This window comes from Epinephelus fuscoguttatus, linkage group LG1, assembly GCF_011397635.1.
Source record: "Epinephelus fuscoguttatus linkage group LG1, E.fuscoguttatus.final_Chr_v1".
In the NCBI taxonomy this organism is placed as follows: Eukaryota; Metazoa; Chordata; class Actinopteri; order Perciformes; family Serranidae; genus Epinephelus; species Epinephelus fuscoguttatus.
In genome coordinates, this window is record NC_064752.1 from 42962477 (window position 1) to 42979967 (window position 17491).

The following is a 17491-nucleotide window of genomic DNA, read 5'->3' on the forward strand; positions in this document are numbered from 1 at the left end:
GAGAAACAAAACAGAATCTATATCCTTCAGTGCTCAAAAACTACAGACTAATCTCCAAACTCCCCTTTCTTTTCAAAATCTTTAAAAAAAATTTAGGGATATTCTAAAACTGAATAATTATGAGTGGATCAGTTTCCATTTCAAATTATGTACTTACCTATGAATATAATTTGCAAACTAAACATGTTATGCCATTCTCTTAACCATGAAGACACTTATCCGCTTCCCCCGCGCCTTCCCCCTGTCAAATTTAATGATTAACATGCGATGAAGCTACGTAATATGGTGCCTTGATGCAAAGTATGTGGGTTTTTTTAGGCAGCAGGGCAGGTGTTACCTCACAGTTACACAAAATTTGTATAACAGTTCAGCACATGCTTGCTGCACGTGAAGCAGACTGAATGACAATGCCCCTCCCTTGTGTAAGAGGCATCCTCAAAATACTTTACTCTATTTAAAGAGTCCTGCAGTGGGAATCGTGTAAAGGCTGTTCACTCCTGTAACATACACTCATCACCACAATAATGGGAAAGGTCAGTCTGGAGGATAATGATACCAATGAAAAAAAAAACGAGTTTAATTTAGTGCGGGTCAAAGGGACCTGGAAGCGCAAACTGGGAAAGAAGGTCAGTAATGACACAGCTGACTGTGTCTCTGCTGCAAAAATGTGAGTATTACATTGTAGTTTACCCACAGTAATCTAATCGACTGTAATTACAGAGAATAATACAAGTGGCAAGTCACAAAATACAAGTGATGTATGATATTGGGTCTGTTTATCTCCTCTTTGCCTTAATTTTCATTTGTTCACTGGTCTTATGTAAAAGTGTTCTTCTATATCTGACTCTCTTCTAAATGAATTTATGATTAAAGGTTTGCTGTTGCATAGTTGACATAACAATTATGAAAACATCACTGAACGTGTTTCTTTGTTTCTTCCCAGTGACTGTTTTTTTAGTTACAGTCTCTCTCACTCTTTTATTTCAAGTTTTATCTCAAGTTTTTATTTGTAATATACTCAACATATCTCTGCTACTCTTCTGATAATGCATGGTGTGATCTGGTGGAAAGGGCAAAAAAGCAGTAACGGTATGGTTAGGCAACTGAACTACTTGGTTAAGGTTAGGTGAAAATTGTGGTTGTAGTTCCAGGAAATGAACCATCCTGATAGGAGATTGCATTTCAGCTGTGTCCTCAGGTGTCAGGTTGCATGCTGTGTAATGCCACCATTCCTTGACCTCTCACCAAAAGACGCTTTGCGCAGGTCATTCTGACATTTAAACAACCGTTGCAGCACCTCTGTGGATACAGTGCTCAATGCTACCAATATAATCATTAATCCTCATGAGATCAAACAAAAGGTCAATATGTGCTTCTCTAGAATACATGTCTATTCTGATGTTTGCTGCCAGTCATACTGACACTTTTCAAAAATAGAATATGAGTTTTGTATGTATGGGGGCCTCCAAAAGTACTGTGCTGTCTCAAACCAGGTTTAAAGAAAAAAATAAGTTGAGAAATACCACAGCAAGAACTGTTGATCTGCCTATCCTGTGACTTTTGGAGAGAAATATTTTAGTGTTTTTGATGATTAAGTTTATTTTATTAGGATAAACCCCTTGAAGTGAAACACCTCATTTTCGAGAGGGTCCTTTTTCCTTGTTTGCTTCCTTGCAAAAAGAATGGTCTGATGATAACTTCTTTTATCTGCTTCCAGCCAAACAGGCACAACATTTTTTGAAAGAATTTTTTGTTTAGTCTCTTAGTGGGGGTGCAGAAAGATATTCACTGTGTTCTAGCTAAATGTGGTCGTTGAGCTTTAGACTGGAGGAAAGGTTGCTGATATCAATGGACAATTTGATTTGGCTGCAGTTTGTCATAGGCACTTTAAAAATGTGTTGGAAATTAATCTTTAATTTAGAAGTTTTGTTGCAGTTCAAATGTTTCTCTTCAGCTTTGTTTTTTATTCAAGTGTCTGTGTCCTGTTGTCATCATCCTGTTGCCTCATAATTAATGTCAAATACTGAAGTCACTGTCAACTTGTTTCACTTCGTTTCCATCTTCAGTCTGACATTGGAATTTGATTTTCCCTACCCAGTCACTAAAGATCCACATGTCCATCTGAATCTAACTTCATTTTAAGTCCACACTGATGTGTGGCCATGCCAACATACTTGTTATGTTGGGGTTTTCAGAGTAGACAAGAGCAAAGTAAAACAAACTCATATTGGGGGATATTGTGAGGACATGTTGATTTAGCACAGCCTTGACAGCATCTATCTTGCATATTGACCTCGCCATTGTTTGTTTTTTAACCCCCCATTGGCTCCAGCACTCCGCTTAACAGTGCTTGACAAAAGCTTGACAATGGCGTTAATCCCAGCTGTTGCGCTGATTGGCTTATCGAGTCCCCCAGTGGTGCTCGTTGGTGAAGTGAGCGAAGTCACTGTTGTGCTTTCAGAAATTAAAAATAAGGCCTCTGTCACTGGTTGTACATCCTGTGCATCTATTTCACAAATACAGTAACGTTTGTGTGTTATAGGACTGCATCAGTTTTAGCTAGGGTGTACCTAATAAACTTGCAGTAGAGCATATGAAGTGCAATGCACTGACAGAAAAAGAAAAAAACCTTTAAAACATCTACAATAATTTGAACCCATGCCATTATAATAATTCTTTAATGTGTTTTGTGTGGCAGCTATGAGAGCATCACAGAAAATGGCACCAGTTGGACAGTGGTCAGCCCCATCGTCTTTACTTACAAGGTAACTGAGACCCGGAACTTGCTGGATCCAAGCAACGACACACTGCTGCTGGGCCACATCACTGACCCGAAAGAGCTGGAGGGCATTAAAAAATCAAACAAGCTAATCAAACGCTTTGTGGTCATCGACCAAGAAGTCTACGAAATCTATGGCCCCAAAATAACTGAATATTTTCAGGCCAACAATGTCCTGTATAAGATCTTGGCTCTCCCCACCACTGAGGAGAACAAATCCATGACAATGGCCTTGAAGATCCTAGAAGAGGTCAACAACTTCTCCCTTGACCGCCGCACAGAGCCCATCATCGCCATTGGTGGAGGGGTGTGCCTGGATATAGTGGGCCTGGCTGCCTCACTCTACAGAAGACGCACCCCTTACATTAGGGTCCCAACCACACTGCTCTCCTACGTTGATGCCAGTGTGGGAGCAAAGACAGGGGTCAATTTTGCAAACTGCAAGAACAAGCTGGGTGCCTACATCCCACCTGCCGCCGCCTTCCTTGACCTGTCCTTCATACAAACTGTTCCACGACGACACATCTCCAATGGGCTAGCAGAGATTTTAAAGGTACATTAAAGTCCCTGGTTGTGGAATATTTACCTCAAAGATAATACACACACACAATTCCGGTATCAGTGTAATCATCAGCAGGACAGGATCCATAACAAAATTAACATTTAGAGCCCTATTTAAACTGTGCAAGTGCAATGAAAAGTGCAAAGGAATGGTCTTGGACTGGGGTTTCTAAGTATTCCAAGTATCTAGTATTTTGGTTCATGAATGCGCAGCAGTGCAAAGTACAAAAGAGCCAGGTAAGCAGATTAATCCAGGAGTCATCAAAGGGAAGTTTCAAATTCCATTGATACCCCTTTCCTTTAAATTAGCTTTGGTTCTTGAACCACTTCTGCTCGGGGTTCTTGGAACCTTGGTGCTGTCTAGTGAACCAGGCCACATTTTCAGTAGTTTTGAGCAGAACCATCAGAATCAAGGATGCAATATTTGCCTTTTTTTAAATCAAAAAACATGCATGAACCAAGTATTTATGATAAAAAAGTAGAAGACTAATACCTGCAAGACTCTATCCTCCAATTCCAATCTGTAGAATATTTACACGCTGACTGATTTAGTCACTGTTCACACTTAAGGTCAAGGAAATCCTGCATTTTTTTGGTTCTAACTGGTAACCAAATTTTCAACTTCCAAACCAATTTATTTTTGGTCAAGATGCTCCGAACGCATCAAACTTTGTTGAGTGAACAGGAGCCCATTCTGTGTGCATGGAAAAGGGGTATAACAGTAGTAGAAGTAGTTGAACTGCTAATTAAAGTTTTCTATGCATTTTTGTTGGGACTTTGCAGATGGCCTTGATGAAACACAGAGGCCTCTTTGAGCTTCTTGAGACACACGGCCGTATGCTGTTGGACACTAAATTCCAGGCTGACAACAGTGTATACGGATGCAACTGCTTACAGGTTGCATCGCAAGCAACTCATATAGCCATCGTAACCATGTTGGAGGAACTTGCCCCAAACCTTTGGGAGGATGACTTAAATAGACTTGTGGACTTCGGGCACCTGATCAGCCCAGCATTAGAGATGGTAAGTGATCCTCATGGCAGACATAGCTGAACACTTAAATCCTTTGATGATACATGCTATTCAACATACAGTACAGTATATATACACTGTATATATACTGTACTGTATATATACAGTGTATATACTGGTAGTACATTTGATTTTCTGTGAGTCTTGCTGATTGATATTCACATGTTCATTCCTTTTTTAGTGACAAATAACCACATCCTCATGTTATCTTTGTCTCTGTTTAATACAGAAGGTCCTCCCATCTCTGCTGCATGGTGAGGCAGTAAACATTGATATGTCTTACATGGTTTACGTGTCCAAAGAGAGTGGTCTATTGACAGAAGATGAAAAGCAAAGAATCATCAGCTGCATGGTGGGCTTGGAGCTGCCTGTCTGGCATGAAGCGTGTACTATGGAGCTCATACAGAAGTCTCTGCAGGACAGGCTGAAGCATTCGGGAGGCCTGGTCAGAATGCCTCTGCCTATTGGTCTTGGGGAAGCAGGTAAGAATCACATTAGTAAGACCGTCCTTTCCATGAAAACACAAGGCACCAGATTAGCTTGTATGTTTTTTTTTTTTTTTTTTAATGCACTGACAAGCAACTTATTTTTTCCTGTAAGAGTTTTTGTATGAGCTAGTTCTTTTTCCAGTTTCATGTAATACACAGTTTGTTTGGTATATTTAAAACATAAACTTTTTGCTTTCCTTTCTGTCATTTCAGAAATCTATAATGAAGCATCTTGTGAGATTTTGCACAGAGCTTATGCAAAATGGTGTGATGAGCTGAGTGTCTCCGCAGACAGAAACTGTGACTCCTAACCTGCCCGTATCACAACTGCATCTGTCAATCTGGTTTTAAGAGAAAATGATTACATTTTGTAGGGAGGTGTAATATGTACTTCTGGTTTCATACCCTAGTCATTGTTCATATTGACGTCCTCTAGTCAACAGTCATTGTTCAGATTGATGGCATTCACCTCCAGTATTTTCACAATATGGCAACAAGAGCCAAATGTGGGGTAACCATATTAGGTAAAGCACTGCTAAAGTTTATTTATAAGGCTTCTGTTCAGCATGTGTTCTTACCTCTTTGCAAATAGTGGCAATACTAAATAATGCCAAAGGTGTCAGTGAACTTCAAAGGCATGTAAAACAGATCAAATTAGAAAAGATTGTAAGAGTTGACACTTTTTTTGTTACTGAACATCATGTGGGCTATAAATAGCACCAACTGAAAGTATTAACAAGCAGCCTGCAGACTTCTCTTATTATGTGTGTCAAATATATTTGTAAACATGTCCCATTAAAGATTTTTACCATTTATCAATAACTGTGTTTGTGTGTTTTATGGGGTAGCAGACTGACAGATGTTAATATTGACATCCTCCATTCATGAACTTTTTTAACAATCACATGTAACTAAGCTACATTTGTAACACAAACCTGATACTGTGATAACAGCAAAGATACTGCCATCCAATAGTCCTACTCATTTTCAGTTAAGGTAAGAGGCACTGTGGATTAGCCTACTGATTGCAACACTTAATTATTTTTGATTTATTTTTTACTCAAGAACACTTTGGGGCAGCTAACATCCAAGTTGGTCTAAGATGGCTTCACTGGACCAATCTATTCTGTTAGCATTGGGGGAAAAAATCACCCACTAACTCACAACCAACCACATGAGTATGTATATGTGAAAAACATTATGTAAGTAAAAAAAACAAAAAAAAAGATAGGGTACAGGGCAGAAGACAAACAAACCCACAGCTGTGACAAAGTTAATATGGCTAACGTTAAGCCAGCAAACATTTGGTTATTTCCAAATTCAGCAGGCAAAGCAACATTCTAGCAATCCTCTGGCCAATAGTCACTTTCCCTTTGGCAGGTTGGGCAGGTTTATCAGAGCTTTTTTGCTTCCTGTAAAAAAAAAATTGATGGGAGTGGTGAGACTGAACCAAACTGATATTGATTAGTCCAGCTTTAGATTCCCTGGTTTGTAATTCCACCCGTTTTTAACAAGCCATAAATTGGTGCAGAGCCCCCTAATCAAGCTACCTGTCTAACTAGTGGTGGTTGAGTATCCTTTCTAAAAGGCTTGTTAGGCATGGCTGACAAGCCTTTTAGAAAGGCAATATTACAATATTACTATATTGTAATTTACATAAATCTGTAGTGCATAATGTAAATACACTATTGCAGAAGTCTGTCTTTCTGAATCACTTACCGTACTAAGCTACTTTTTATCTATTTTTATAGAGAGTGTTTGAACTGGATTCCATGGAAAGGCCCCATGAATATAATTTTATAGATGAAGCAGGGTTCAATCTGGCGAAAAGGAGGCTGAGAGGCAAGAACATAAGTGCTCAATGTGCCATTGTGGAAGTCCCTGGCCGGCGTGGTGGCAATGTCACCCTTTGTGCAGCCATAAGTAACTGGGGGGTTCTCCACCTTCATGCAAACCTGGGGCCAAATAATACTGAATATCTCCTTAGGTTTCTGGGTGGTCTACAGTATATATTATGGCTGTGTGTGAGCAGCTGGATCATCAAGCAGTGCATCCTAGATATGTCATCGTCTGGGACAATGTGAGCTTTCACCGTGCTGTCCTGATACGTGAGTGGTTCACCATTGACCAGTGCTTCATCAAGGTTTTCCTTCCACCTTACAGCTACTTCCTGAATCCAATAGAGGAGTTCTTCTCTGCATGGCAGTGGAAGGTCTATGACTGACAGACCTACACCAGGGAAACTTTATTAGATTAGATTAGATTAGATTAGATAGAACTTTATTTATCCAGAAGAAAATTCGGGTGGTTTATTGGAGGCAATGGAACAGGCCTGTGATGATATAACTATGGAGTCTTGTCAAGGCTGGGTTCAGCACACCAGAGGGTTTTTCCCCCATTCGGCAGAGGCGCTGTGAGCTGTGATTATTTTGCACCACATGCATGGGAATGAAATACAATAACATTTATTTGACTACATTTCTTGCTTTTGCCCCGGTGATTTGAATAAGTTATAAGTGAATAAATGAATAAGTTAAATTTGTCACCGTCACTTTTACAAAGTAAGCTGCTAAATCTAATGAGTAAGTCATCAAGTTGGCAACACTGTTTAGAAGTAAATAAAGATTTATTTATGTTGTACTCCTGACCTGTGAGAGTGAGCATTGTGTCAATCAGTCCAATGTGTCATCCAGCCGTCCATCCAGTCGACCAGAGCTCAAACAGAGGGAGTGCATATTTTTGTCACAGACTGACAGTGCATCCAGTCAGCAGCAAGAAATCATTGTCCAATAGCACCAACCCTTTCTGATTTGAGTCTCACCAAATGTGGTGTTTTCTGCAGTGCTGTAGTGTTTGGGCAAGTGTCCTTTTTTTTATGTGTGTTTTCTGAAATATTGTTGTTTTTTGACCCTCAGGGCCACCATACAAATGCCTTCAAATGCTTTGCTGAGAATTTTTCTGTAAAACCTACTTCAGCAGAGTTGTAAAATGCTTCCATTTCTGTTAAAGGGCCACTGTGTAAAATGGGTTGAAAACCGCTGAAAACAGTGACATCAGTGGTCAGATTCTAGATTGCAGGGCTCACTCACTCACCCCTCCTGTCGGGTAAATGACGGTGGCCTCGTAGGGACAAAAAGCCTTGCGCAGACACGAGTTTTTCAGGAGTAGTCTATCCAGTGACGAGGTAAATGTTTATTTAGTAATCTAAGCCATGTTACGATATTGTAATGAATCCCTCACGCGCAGGAGACCAGAGTAGCGTTCGGGAAAAAGGCCAGTTTATTTGAGCACTCCAAAAACTCCGGTAACACTCCAGGGGGTAAAAGACTCCGTCCCAAACTCTGACTCTTCTAGCGTAACACACACACTCCATACACACATACTCATTTACAATACCTAGCGGGCACCTCCTCCCCTCTCTGCTCCACCAATCTCCAGCCCGCACACTGACTGACAGCGTAGCCGGTAAACAGAGCTCAGCTGTTTATTTAGATTAGCAATATCTCCAGACTATAGTTGCTGCAATGGACGACTTTGAACGTGATTTTGAAGAGTTTCTTGTAGCGGACACAGACCCAGAGCCATACCTGTTTGAGCCGGAGCATACAGATGAGAAACTTGGATGCTGAGCGGGCGAGAAGTGAGGCTGAATCCTCCGCTCCCATTTGGTTGCACAGAATGGGATTCGGTGCTACTGCTACCATCGTTGGGGAGATATATCATCAGGAGGAAAAGCGCTGCAGAGAGTGCATCACAAGGACTGAAGTTGCGTCTTCTTTTCCTTGCAGATGACGGTTCGGGTTCATTCTCTCCTGTTGCGTGGTAAGCGTGGTCCATTCGCAAACTTTATAACTAAAAAAACTTCCACTACTCTCTATCGACGAACTACTAACACTCTCTGCTGTTTCCTCCTCCTTCTTCCTTCCTTCCGCTGTCTTTGTTGGTTTATTTATACACGCGAAACGCTTTCTCTGGCTGGCTGGATTGTCCGCTCGGGCTGCCTTACATACATGACAAGATGGCGACCTCTCTAAAGCAAGGCCTTTGCTATATATATATATATATATATATATACATAAAAGCATAATTATAAGGCTACGAAAACCAAACAAATTTTATTTCATGGCGATTATACACTTATATAAATATATTAATGGGTAGAATATTCAGATTCAGATTCAGATTTGACAATAAACCATGCCAAATATTACACACTGGCCCTTTAAGAGTCTAATAAGGAACACCAGCACTCCCTCCCTGCTTTCACAAGCAGCACCTACATACTGCTATTGCTAATACAGGGAGTTCCTGTAGTGACAGAGATTTATCTATCTACCTGTTTAAATGGCTCACCTCGATTTCTCCCTTGCTGCCCTCAATGTACGATGATCTAATCAATATGCAAATGGTTGTTTGACATGGCCATTATACAAATGAGCGTATGCCATCATCTGATGACTTCTGGCAACTTTTAAAGCTAGTGCTAGCTGCTTTGGTCAGAAAAGGGTTGGTGAGGATGACGAAGTGGAGATCATTTTGACCCGCCAATATGTGCGTATTCTTGCACTACTTTCAGTTAGTATTTTATATAGTCTAACTGATGACTGTAAATGTAGATTGTACAGACACAGTAGTACACCAGTGCATTGCTGCCTTTATTTTAAATGTAGTATGTGTGTTTGTGTGTGTGTGTGTGTGTGTGTGTGTGTGTGTGATATTAGTATAAGTACTTGAAACATGTCTGAGGGGGGACTTTAAACTGTATAATTTAAGTCTGAGTTCAGTTTTCTTAGGCTGAATAATAAGTTCGCTTTTTAAATTACGTATATATATATAGACATATATATACATTACAGTAGAGTAACAAATACCACTGAACTGATGTTTGAGGTCTTTTATCCCAACTACAGTCTGATATAAGGCATGCTGTCCCACACGTGATATACATATTCATGGGTAAATAGATCAATGCATCTATCACACACAACAAGAACGTGTTTTATTTACAATCTTGGCAAGAGATAACAAGCATGAGCAAACACATCACATAACGTAACAATCAGTTCCTAAAATGAAAATAGAGGATTCCCCTCTGTACGCATCTCCTCGGCTCTGAGTTATGCAAAATAAAGATGAAATCAGTAGTTGATCAGTGCCTGCAAATCAATTAATAAATTGTGAGCCCTTGTTAGCATATATATCATATTTTAGTTGATTTATTAATCAGTTTTATTGAACATTTATTTTAAAGAAAGTATTATGATGTATCATGTCAGGACTTCTTTAAGTTTAACAGGACCAGGCATCTGCCTTATCTGTGGACACAAAACAAAGTTGTATTTTTCTTTTCTTTTCTTTTCTTTTTGTAACCTGACGTATACAGTTTAAAAAACTGTAGCACATTATATATGCAAGGTAATATGACCTTTTATTGTCATAGAGTTCTTGTGTCTAATTTGCTTATAGTCATCGACATTTGTACATAAATGTTGGAACAGGGAGAGATCAATTACGTGTTTGTAGGCCGTCATAATTTGTAAAGGTCCTCAGAGAAAACCAATGTCAATACTGAAAATCTCAACCTTCAAAAAACAAAATGAGCTCTCAGTGAATAAAAGAAAACCCAAAATAAATAAATGACAATAATATAATTCTTAATGATAACAATAATAATACTTTTCATATGGTCAATGTCTGATTTGTTTCTTCAGAATACATCAAGAAAATGAGGTAAAAAATCAAAAAACATTTTAATTTGTTTGGAAACAATTAATTAAGATGCAGTAATATACAATACTTGATCCTTTAATATTTATTATTATTACTATTTTAAAGGTATTGTGTGTTTGTGTGTGTGTGTGTGTGGGGGGGGGGGGGTTGTGGTTTCTGTTAGGTAAAATGAAATAAAACATTCATAAATATGTTCTCATTTGTGTATGATCACCTGAAAGAATTGGCATATTTTTGTTTCCTCAGAGTAAGCTGTTAATATCTACATACAGAGCAGGTCGTCTTCCATGGAGTCCGCAATGTTGTTCTTACAGTAGCTCAGAACAGACAAACCAATACCAGCTTGATATGGGCATTTGCGTGTTCACGTCAGCCAGTAGTTCTTCTACCAGTTGGCACATGGGAGGAGTTTCATTTGGTTGCAATCCACAACCTTACCACTAGATGCCTAAATGACTAGATGACTAGATCTAAACACTGGGCCTTTTAATATTTTGTGCATTTTCTTGGCATGTAACCCTCAGAGGTTTAACACTGTACGACAGATTGAGTCACTAATCTAATATTCTGTCTACAAGAAGCTGATTGAGTTTCTGATCATTGTGATACACTTTTTGCACTTAACTACCAACACTTTTTCACATATTTAGTTTATCTCTTCTGCCATAGACACTTTTTACAGAGTATATTTGTGACAAATATGAAAACCCTAGTTTTACTAAAGACAAAAATAAACAGTAAAGTCATTAAGTTGACCAGTCTGTGACAGCAGATTGACATCATATTTGTCATCTTTTATATGTTTGTCAACAGTCCATCTATACAGCATCAAGATTAGAAGAATGTAAAAATACTGTGTACAATTGAGGAACTGAAATGCCTCAGTCACATTATATTAACATACAGTATATGAACAATAGAGTTCAGCAATGAATCTGCAAAAAATAACCTCTGTGTTTATCCACTCAGTGACATGGATAGTTTTGAGTCACTTTTAGTTGAGGTGCCTCATGGATGGGATGCTACAAGTAGAAAGTGTCAATATGCTAACAGCCATGCTCCTTCTCCTCCATGCTAGAGCTGGAACTGTGGAGGCTGCTGCCGTTGTTGGAGCCATCTGGGGACATTGAGGACAGCAGGGGATCACTTGGGGACATTGGCGACAGGGTGTCCCTGACCAATTCCTTTATTTTACAGGTCCTGGGGTTTCCATAAGGACCAGGGTCGCCCGTGTCTGTGGGAATCTGGTCAAAGGTGATTGTGCCATTGTTGAGGTCCAGTGTGGTTGGAGGAGACATGTCAGGAGCCGAGCTGTGCTGGTAGAGATCTGCGGGGCAGTCGCCGAGGACGGGCTCCTGTTTGATGGCTCGGGCCATCAAATCTGATGTGCAGATAGATGGGGATGACACCACTGTAAGACCATGAGCACGGGCCTGGATCTCCAACTCCTGCATGATTATAGAAATACACAAAATGTAATGACCATGCTGATGTTTAGCAAACAAAATGTTTACCATGTTTGCCATCTTAGTTTCGCTTGTTAGCATGCTAACATTTGCTTACTAACGCTGAAGCTGCACAAATACTGAAGTTAGGGGATCGTCAAAGTTATTGCAATTGATCCTGTGGAGGCAACACTTTCTTTCACCAGACTCATGAAATAAGGACACACAGCCCTATATCTGAAACTATGACACTCAGGTCAGTGGTTCTTAACTTTATCTGTGGCAAATTCATTCACATTAGATCAGCTCAAATCATGCGTGGGGTGCCACAGGGATCTATTCTTGGTCCCATTTTGTTTTCCCTGTATATGCTTCCATTAGGACACAATATCAGTCATTTTAATGGTGTATCTAATCACTGTTATGCTGATGACATGCAAATCTACTTGTCCTTTAAAGCCAGATAATTTTAGCTATCTGAGCACTTTAATGGAGTGTTTAACTTTTAAGAGGAAATGAGTGACTTGTAATTTTCTGCAACTAAACTTGGACAAGACATAAGTAATACTCTTAGGCACTGATCAACTCGCAAGCGAATTACAACCTTTTTTTGGTTCACTGGCAACTAATAAAAAATCACATTTGATTCTTAATGAAACTTTGAACCACATATCAACATTCTCATACAGTTCTGCTACTTCCACCTGAGAAATATAACCAAAACTTAATCAGCTGTGTCTTTTCCTCTTGTTTACATGCCTCAGGAAATCTTCAGTTGCTCAGCTTCAACTCATGCAGAATGCTGCAGCTCGAATTTTAAGTGGGACAAACCATAGGTCACAATTCACCCCAATGCTCGCCTCCCTCCATTAGCTGCCAGTTAACGAATTGAAGAATTGATTTTAAGATTCTTTGAATAACTTTTAAGGCTCAACATGGTTTAACCCTAGTTATATAGCTGAGCTTCTGACTACCTATGCTTCAAGTTGTGACCTGAGATCCTCGAGCCTACCCTCTCTAGTCGTGCCTAAGTCAAATTCTGGTTACTCAAAGTGACCAGGCTTTTGCCATCAGGGCCTCTAGGCTCTGGAATTCTCTGCCTGAGGAAATTTGGCTTGCTAGCACATTACTCTTTTTGACATAATTGCTTAAAATGCATTTTTATAGGAAGAGCTTTTTCTTTTAATGCCTGATTTGTACTTTTGTGATTTGTAACTTTTGTGTTTTATTTGTATTTGTTGTGTTTTTGACTTTGTACACTATTTTTCTTAGCTCTTAACATTGTATTGTATTGTAATCTTATTGTTGTCTTATTTTAATACACTTTGTGACCTTGTTTAGATGAGTGCTATATAGGGATGTCCCAATCCGATATTCGGATCAGTATTGGCCACCGATATTAGCAAAAAACGTGCATCGCATCGGGTTGGACTGCATGGGAAAAATGCCGATCCAAGAACTCCGATCCAGTTTCTCAGGACCCGATCCAGGTTTTCTGGCCAGCCCAGTGCTCCACGATTCAAGCAGTCCATTCCAGTGATGCGCTCCAGCACTTACTATCAATCCACCAGGCCAGCATGCAGACACACAGGAAACAGCAGCACCAGGCTGGCAGTGACACTACAAAAATAGCTGAAAAGGAAAGGCTACATTGTTTGTTAAATGTTAACAATGTCTTGTGGTGTTAATCTATTTTTTATTTATTAGGGGGCCAAAGCACAAGTGTGTGGAGTCTTGCTGCTATTTTAATTTCAGTGTTAGACATTTTAAAGATTTCTTGTGTTGATTTATTTTCTGTTTACTAAGGGGCCAAAGCAGCCAAAGCAAACCAGCTATATTTTTTATTTAATGTTAATGTTCAAGTTTAAAGTTTGTTTATTTAACCCTGTCAACAATAAACAGGTCAGTTTCTCATACCAACTGTTGTGGATCATTCTAACTAACCTGATTAAGTAGTTGTTCTTGTTAGAGTAATATCGCTTGATCAAACCTTTTCTAACATGACTGACAACAAAATAAGTGAATATGTATAATACGCGCTTGGATCGGATTGGTATCAGTATCGGCCAAAACTCAAGGCTGTAATATCGGGATCAGATCGGAAGTGAAAAAGCTGGATCAGGACATCCCTAGCAACAATAACAAAGTTATTGTATTTATTATCATGGACCCCTTTTTAATAAAATTTTGTTTCAGGGACCTCCATCTGAAAAGAGTTTGGTTCAGAGAATTTAATAATGACATGTCCTGGTCTCATACAGATACAGATGGGTGCCTCAGTGTGTTGCTATCAGACACTGAGGCCAAATGACCAAGCATCAGCATTTGTCAAGTTGGGAGTGAGAGTGGTAGGAGACATGAATGTGTGTACCAAATTTCAAGCCAGTCCATCTAACAGTTGAGACATTTAACTCAACCCAAAAGCATCAATGGTGTCACAAAAGAAAGTCAGAGCATCACCAAAATCTTATGTTAAGCTTTATGACAGTTTGTTCAATATATTAGCAATATATTAGCCATATAATGTAGATATGGCATTATATACAAATAACTAACACTGCTAATATTGCTAAGAAGCCCCTGGTGAAAAACGAGAGGGAAAAAAACCCCTAATACACCAGTACTGTTTGTATACAATGCATCCCTGGGCTCGGTTTATTGAACTGTTTGGTGGTTTGTTCCAGCAAAGACAGATAACCTACCTGTATACGAAGCATCAGATGGCGGTTTGCGTGCTCCAGCTTTCTCTGTCTGCACTCAAGCTCCTTGGCTCTCTGCTGCTCCCGCTGTAGCCTTCTGATATAGTCCACTGAGGCCTTGAGAATGGTGCCCTTATTCCAGCGCATGTCTCTGGGGTATACAGGAGACAAAGGTCTACAGTCAGAGTCAGCTGACCAGCTGACCAAGACAGCACAGAATATGCTCAGGGGGCCTTTACAGCCCCTCTGAGCATATAAGCCATTAAACTTTAAGGACACATGGATGTTAGAAGAGGAGGATAATAAATATGAAAACAAATAGATGAATAACACATGCATTCATAAGCACAAATACGTACAACAACATACTTACGGATCATTTGACTTGGGTATCAAGGTTCCCAGTTCTTTGATGCGATCGTTGATATTGAATCTCCGTCTTCGTTCAACTAGAATTTGTCAGATTAGTCAGTTAGTACAGCAGCCAGTAAACCAGTCATTGGAAGTTTAATTACAGGTCATAAGATTAAGAAACAAAAATTTCAGTTTTACAGATATATTAACTTTTGTTTGTTTGTTTGTTTTTTTTATAAATTAAAAAAACTGTTTTTCAATTTCCCTGCTTTTTTGTCCAATTGATTACTGATAATAATTCATTATAATCATTATAATTAAAAAGAAAAAGAAAAAAACAAGTCAGTAAAAAGAAAAGTCCAAAATGTAATAATAATGGTCATAATCATAATACATTTCATATAGCTAACAGTGACAAATATTTGCCAAAAAAAGGTATATTTGGGACTGTTTTGATATTTCATAGAAAACCTCTTAAACCTGTTTAAACATCTGGTCTCTCAGAGTGCAAGTTGCTATTGAACCACATTATCTAACCATGGAGACAACCATTGGGAAAATGATGAAAATGTAATTCCTTTTGACTCACTTAAGTTGTGATTGTCTTTCTTCTGCCTCTCTTTAGCAAGAGCTCGGACTTCAGCCTCTGTGAAGCAAAGAGAAACATAAATGTCAGTGTTTTGGGAAAACGTCATCATTTAATTCAATGGGTAAAGAAACAATTAATCTATAAAATGAATTAAACTGCATGTTTGTATTTCACATACTGAATAGTAAATCTGTTACTTTGTCTACTAGAATCTTTGATGTTATGCTAGATAACCACAGCCAATATCATCTACGTGTGAAATAAAGCTAAAATACAGGAGACAAATGTCTACAGTAATCAGCTGCATAATCACAGTTGATTGGTATTGTGTGCGATTTAGTCATACACAAAACACTTTCTATACAGTTTCTGTAAATCAGACTGAAAAAAGCTTTTACAGTTTACAAAACATGGATTTCACTTTCTTCAGTTTGCTTTGCTTACCTACTGGAAAGCCTTCTGGCCTTTGATAGTTTTCATACAGGCCACAGGAGTCAGGCTTGTCCAGTACTTGCTTCATGCCAGGAGCTGGAGTAATTATTTGGTAAACAATTGACTTAATAGTATGTTGTGCATTTCCAAATTGCACACAATATTGACAATGGCCTTAAGTCATGCTTTCACCTCTGACATTCTATTGGAAATGGGTTAATTTTCCCACTGATAAGTCATAAACAAAATTATTTACAGTATCAGATCTTTAACAAATGCAACTTTTCTCAGTATGTACTTTAATTGGATTACACTACCAGATCAAGTGAGGTTTACTTGCTAAGAATCAATTATTATTCACAGAAAAGAGCATTAAACTGACCGTTAAATGATTTACAGCACTCATTGTTATATGAGTACATCCTTAAACTTTAGCCAAATGATATCTGACTACAGTAAATCAATAGTAAAAACAATAAAAAATTTCTCAGTAGTTTACCTGTGTATTCCCTCTTAATGTTGGGTGGACAGGAGCTGCTGATGGCGAGGCCCGGGAGGGGAAGTCCTTGGTTGCCATATACATCGAGAAGGTTTCCAGAAACAGGGAGCTACAAAATATTAAAGACATCTTGTATTTAAATCCTATTCAATTCATATGTATCAAGAATAATATTTTTCTCAAACTAGAACTACTAGCAGCTTTAGATGTATTCCTTGAAATCATATTTCTGTATACACTATGTCATTTTAAAGAGAAGTAACCTGGTTGTTCATTTGGAGTCCTGGGTCCATAAGTCCAAGAACATCTTCATTGTAACTCGACTCCAAGCTAATGATATCATCAATGACATCATCCATCTATAAACAGGATTTTAATAAATAATTATAGTTTATCAGGGTATCTGAATGTTATACAGTTGAAGGGGTTTGGTAGTGAGCAGGCATACCTCTTTCTCACAGTTGGAGCTGAGGGTGAGCAGAGCCATAGGACTGTTGGGGGCACTGCTGCCGGGCCCGGGCGGCATGCCGTGCTCGGGGGGCTGGCTGGGGCACTGGCTGCCGGCTTTCCCTCCCAGGGTGGTGGACAGATACTGCCTCACCTGCTGCCTCTGAGCCTGCTGGATGTGGTACTTGGTGGGATTCTCCAGGTGGGACTGCACCTAAGATGTAAACAATACAATTTACAATTCTGAATTCTTTTATCAGGTTTATTGTAATGTTACTTTTTGTATTGTAGATTGGAACACAAGGATTAAGGTCACAAATAAGGCTAATTCATAAAAGAACAAAAAACCAGCAATATGATGTAGAGGTTGTGATATTCAAAGGAAACATAAAATAGAAGTTGTGATTTTCTTCTTTTTTAAAAAAAAAAAAAAAAA

At 39.0% G+C, this 17491-nt stretch overlaps 2 protein-coding genes across 3 annotated transcripts in view; one reads left to right on the forward strand and one right to left on the reverse strand.

The window, feature by feature from the left end:
• The first annotated feature begins 467 nt into the window (after positions 1-467).
• Positions 468-5648, forward strand: eevs (2-epi-5-epi-valiolone synthase). 2 transcript variants are annotated; one of them, XM_049587467.1, is made up of 5 exons: positions 468-667; positions 2699-3332; positions 4124-4363; positions 4602-4854; positions 5074-5648. In XM_049587467.1, the coding sequence occupies exons 1-5, from the start codon at positions 525-527 to the stop codon at positions 5169-5171; spliced, it is 1368 nt and encodes a 455-aa protein (XP_049443424.1). In that variant the 5' UTR covers positions 468-524; the 3' UTR covers positions 5172-5648. The 2 variants fall into 2 exon arrangements, with proteins under 2 accessions (XP_049443424.1, XP_049443433.1); XM_049587476.1 differs by having other exon boundaries at positions 4605-4854.
• Positions 5649-10747: 5099 nt separating this feature from the next.
• mitfa (melanocyte inducing transcription factor a) overlaps positions 10748-17491 on the reverse strand; it is a 36110-nt gene continuing 29366 nt past the window's right edge. The window contains exons 3-10 of the mRNA XM_049587455.1: positions 17057-17269; positions 16872-16967; positions 16609-16717; positions 16122-16205; positions 15678-15734; positions 15108-15183; positions 14738-14885; positions 10748-12038 (exon numbers count right to left, since the gene is read on the reverse strand). Coding sequence (XP_049443412.1) covers positions 11637-12038; positions 14738-14885; positions 15108-15183; positions 15678-15734; positions 16122-16205; positions 16609-16717; positions 16872-16967; positions 17057-17269 — 1185 coding nt within the window. The 3' untranslated portion in view covers positions 10748-11636. The remainder of the gene's footprint in view (positions 12039-14737; positions 14886-15107; positions 15184-15677; positions 15735-16121; positions 16206-16608; positions 16718-16871; positions 16968-17056; positions 17270-17491) is intronic.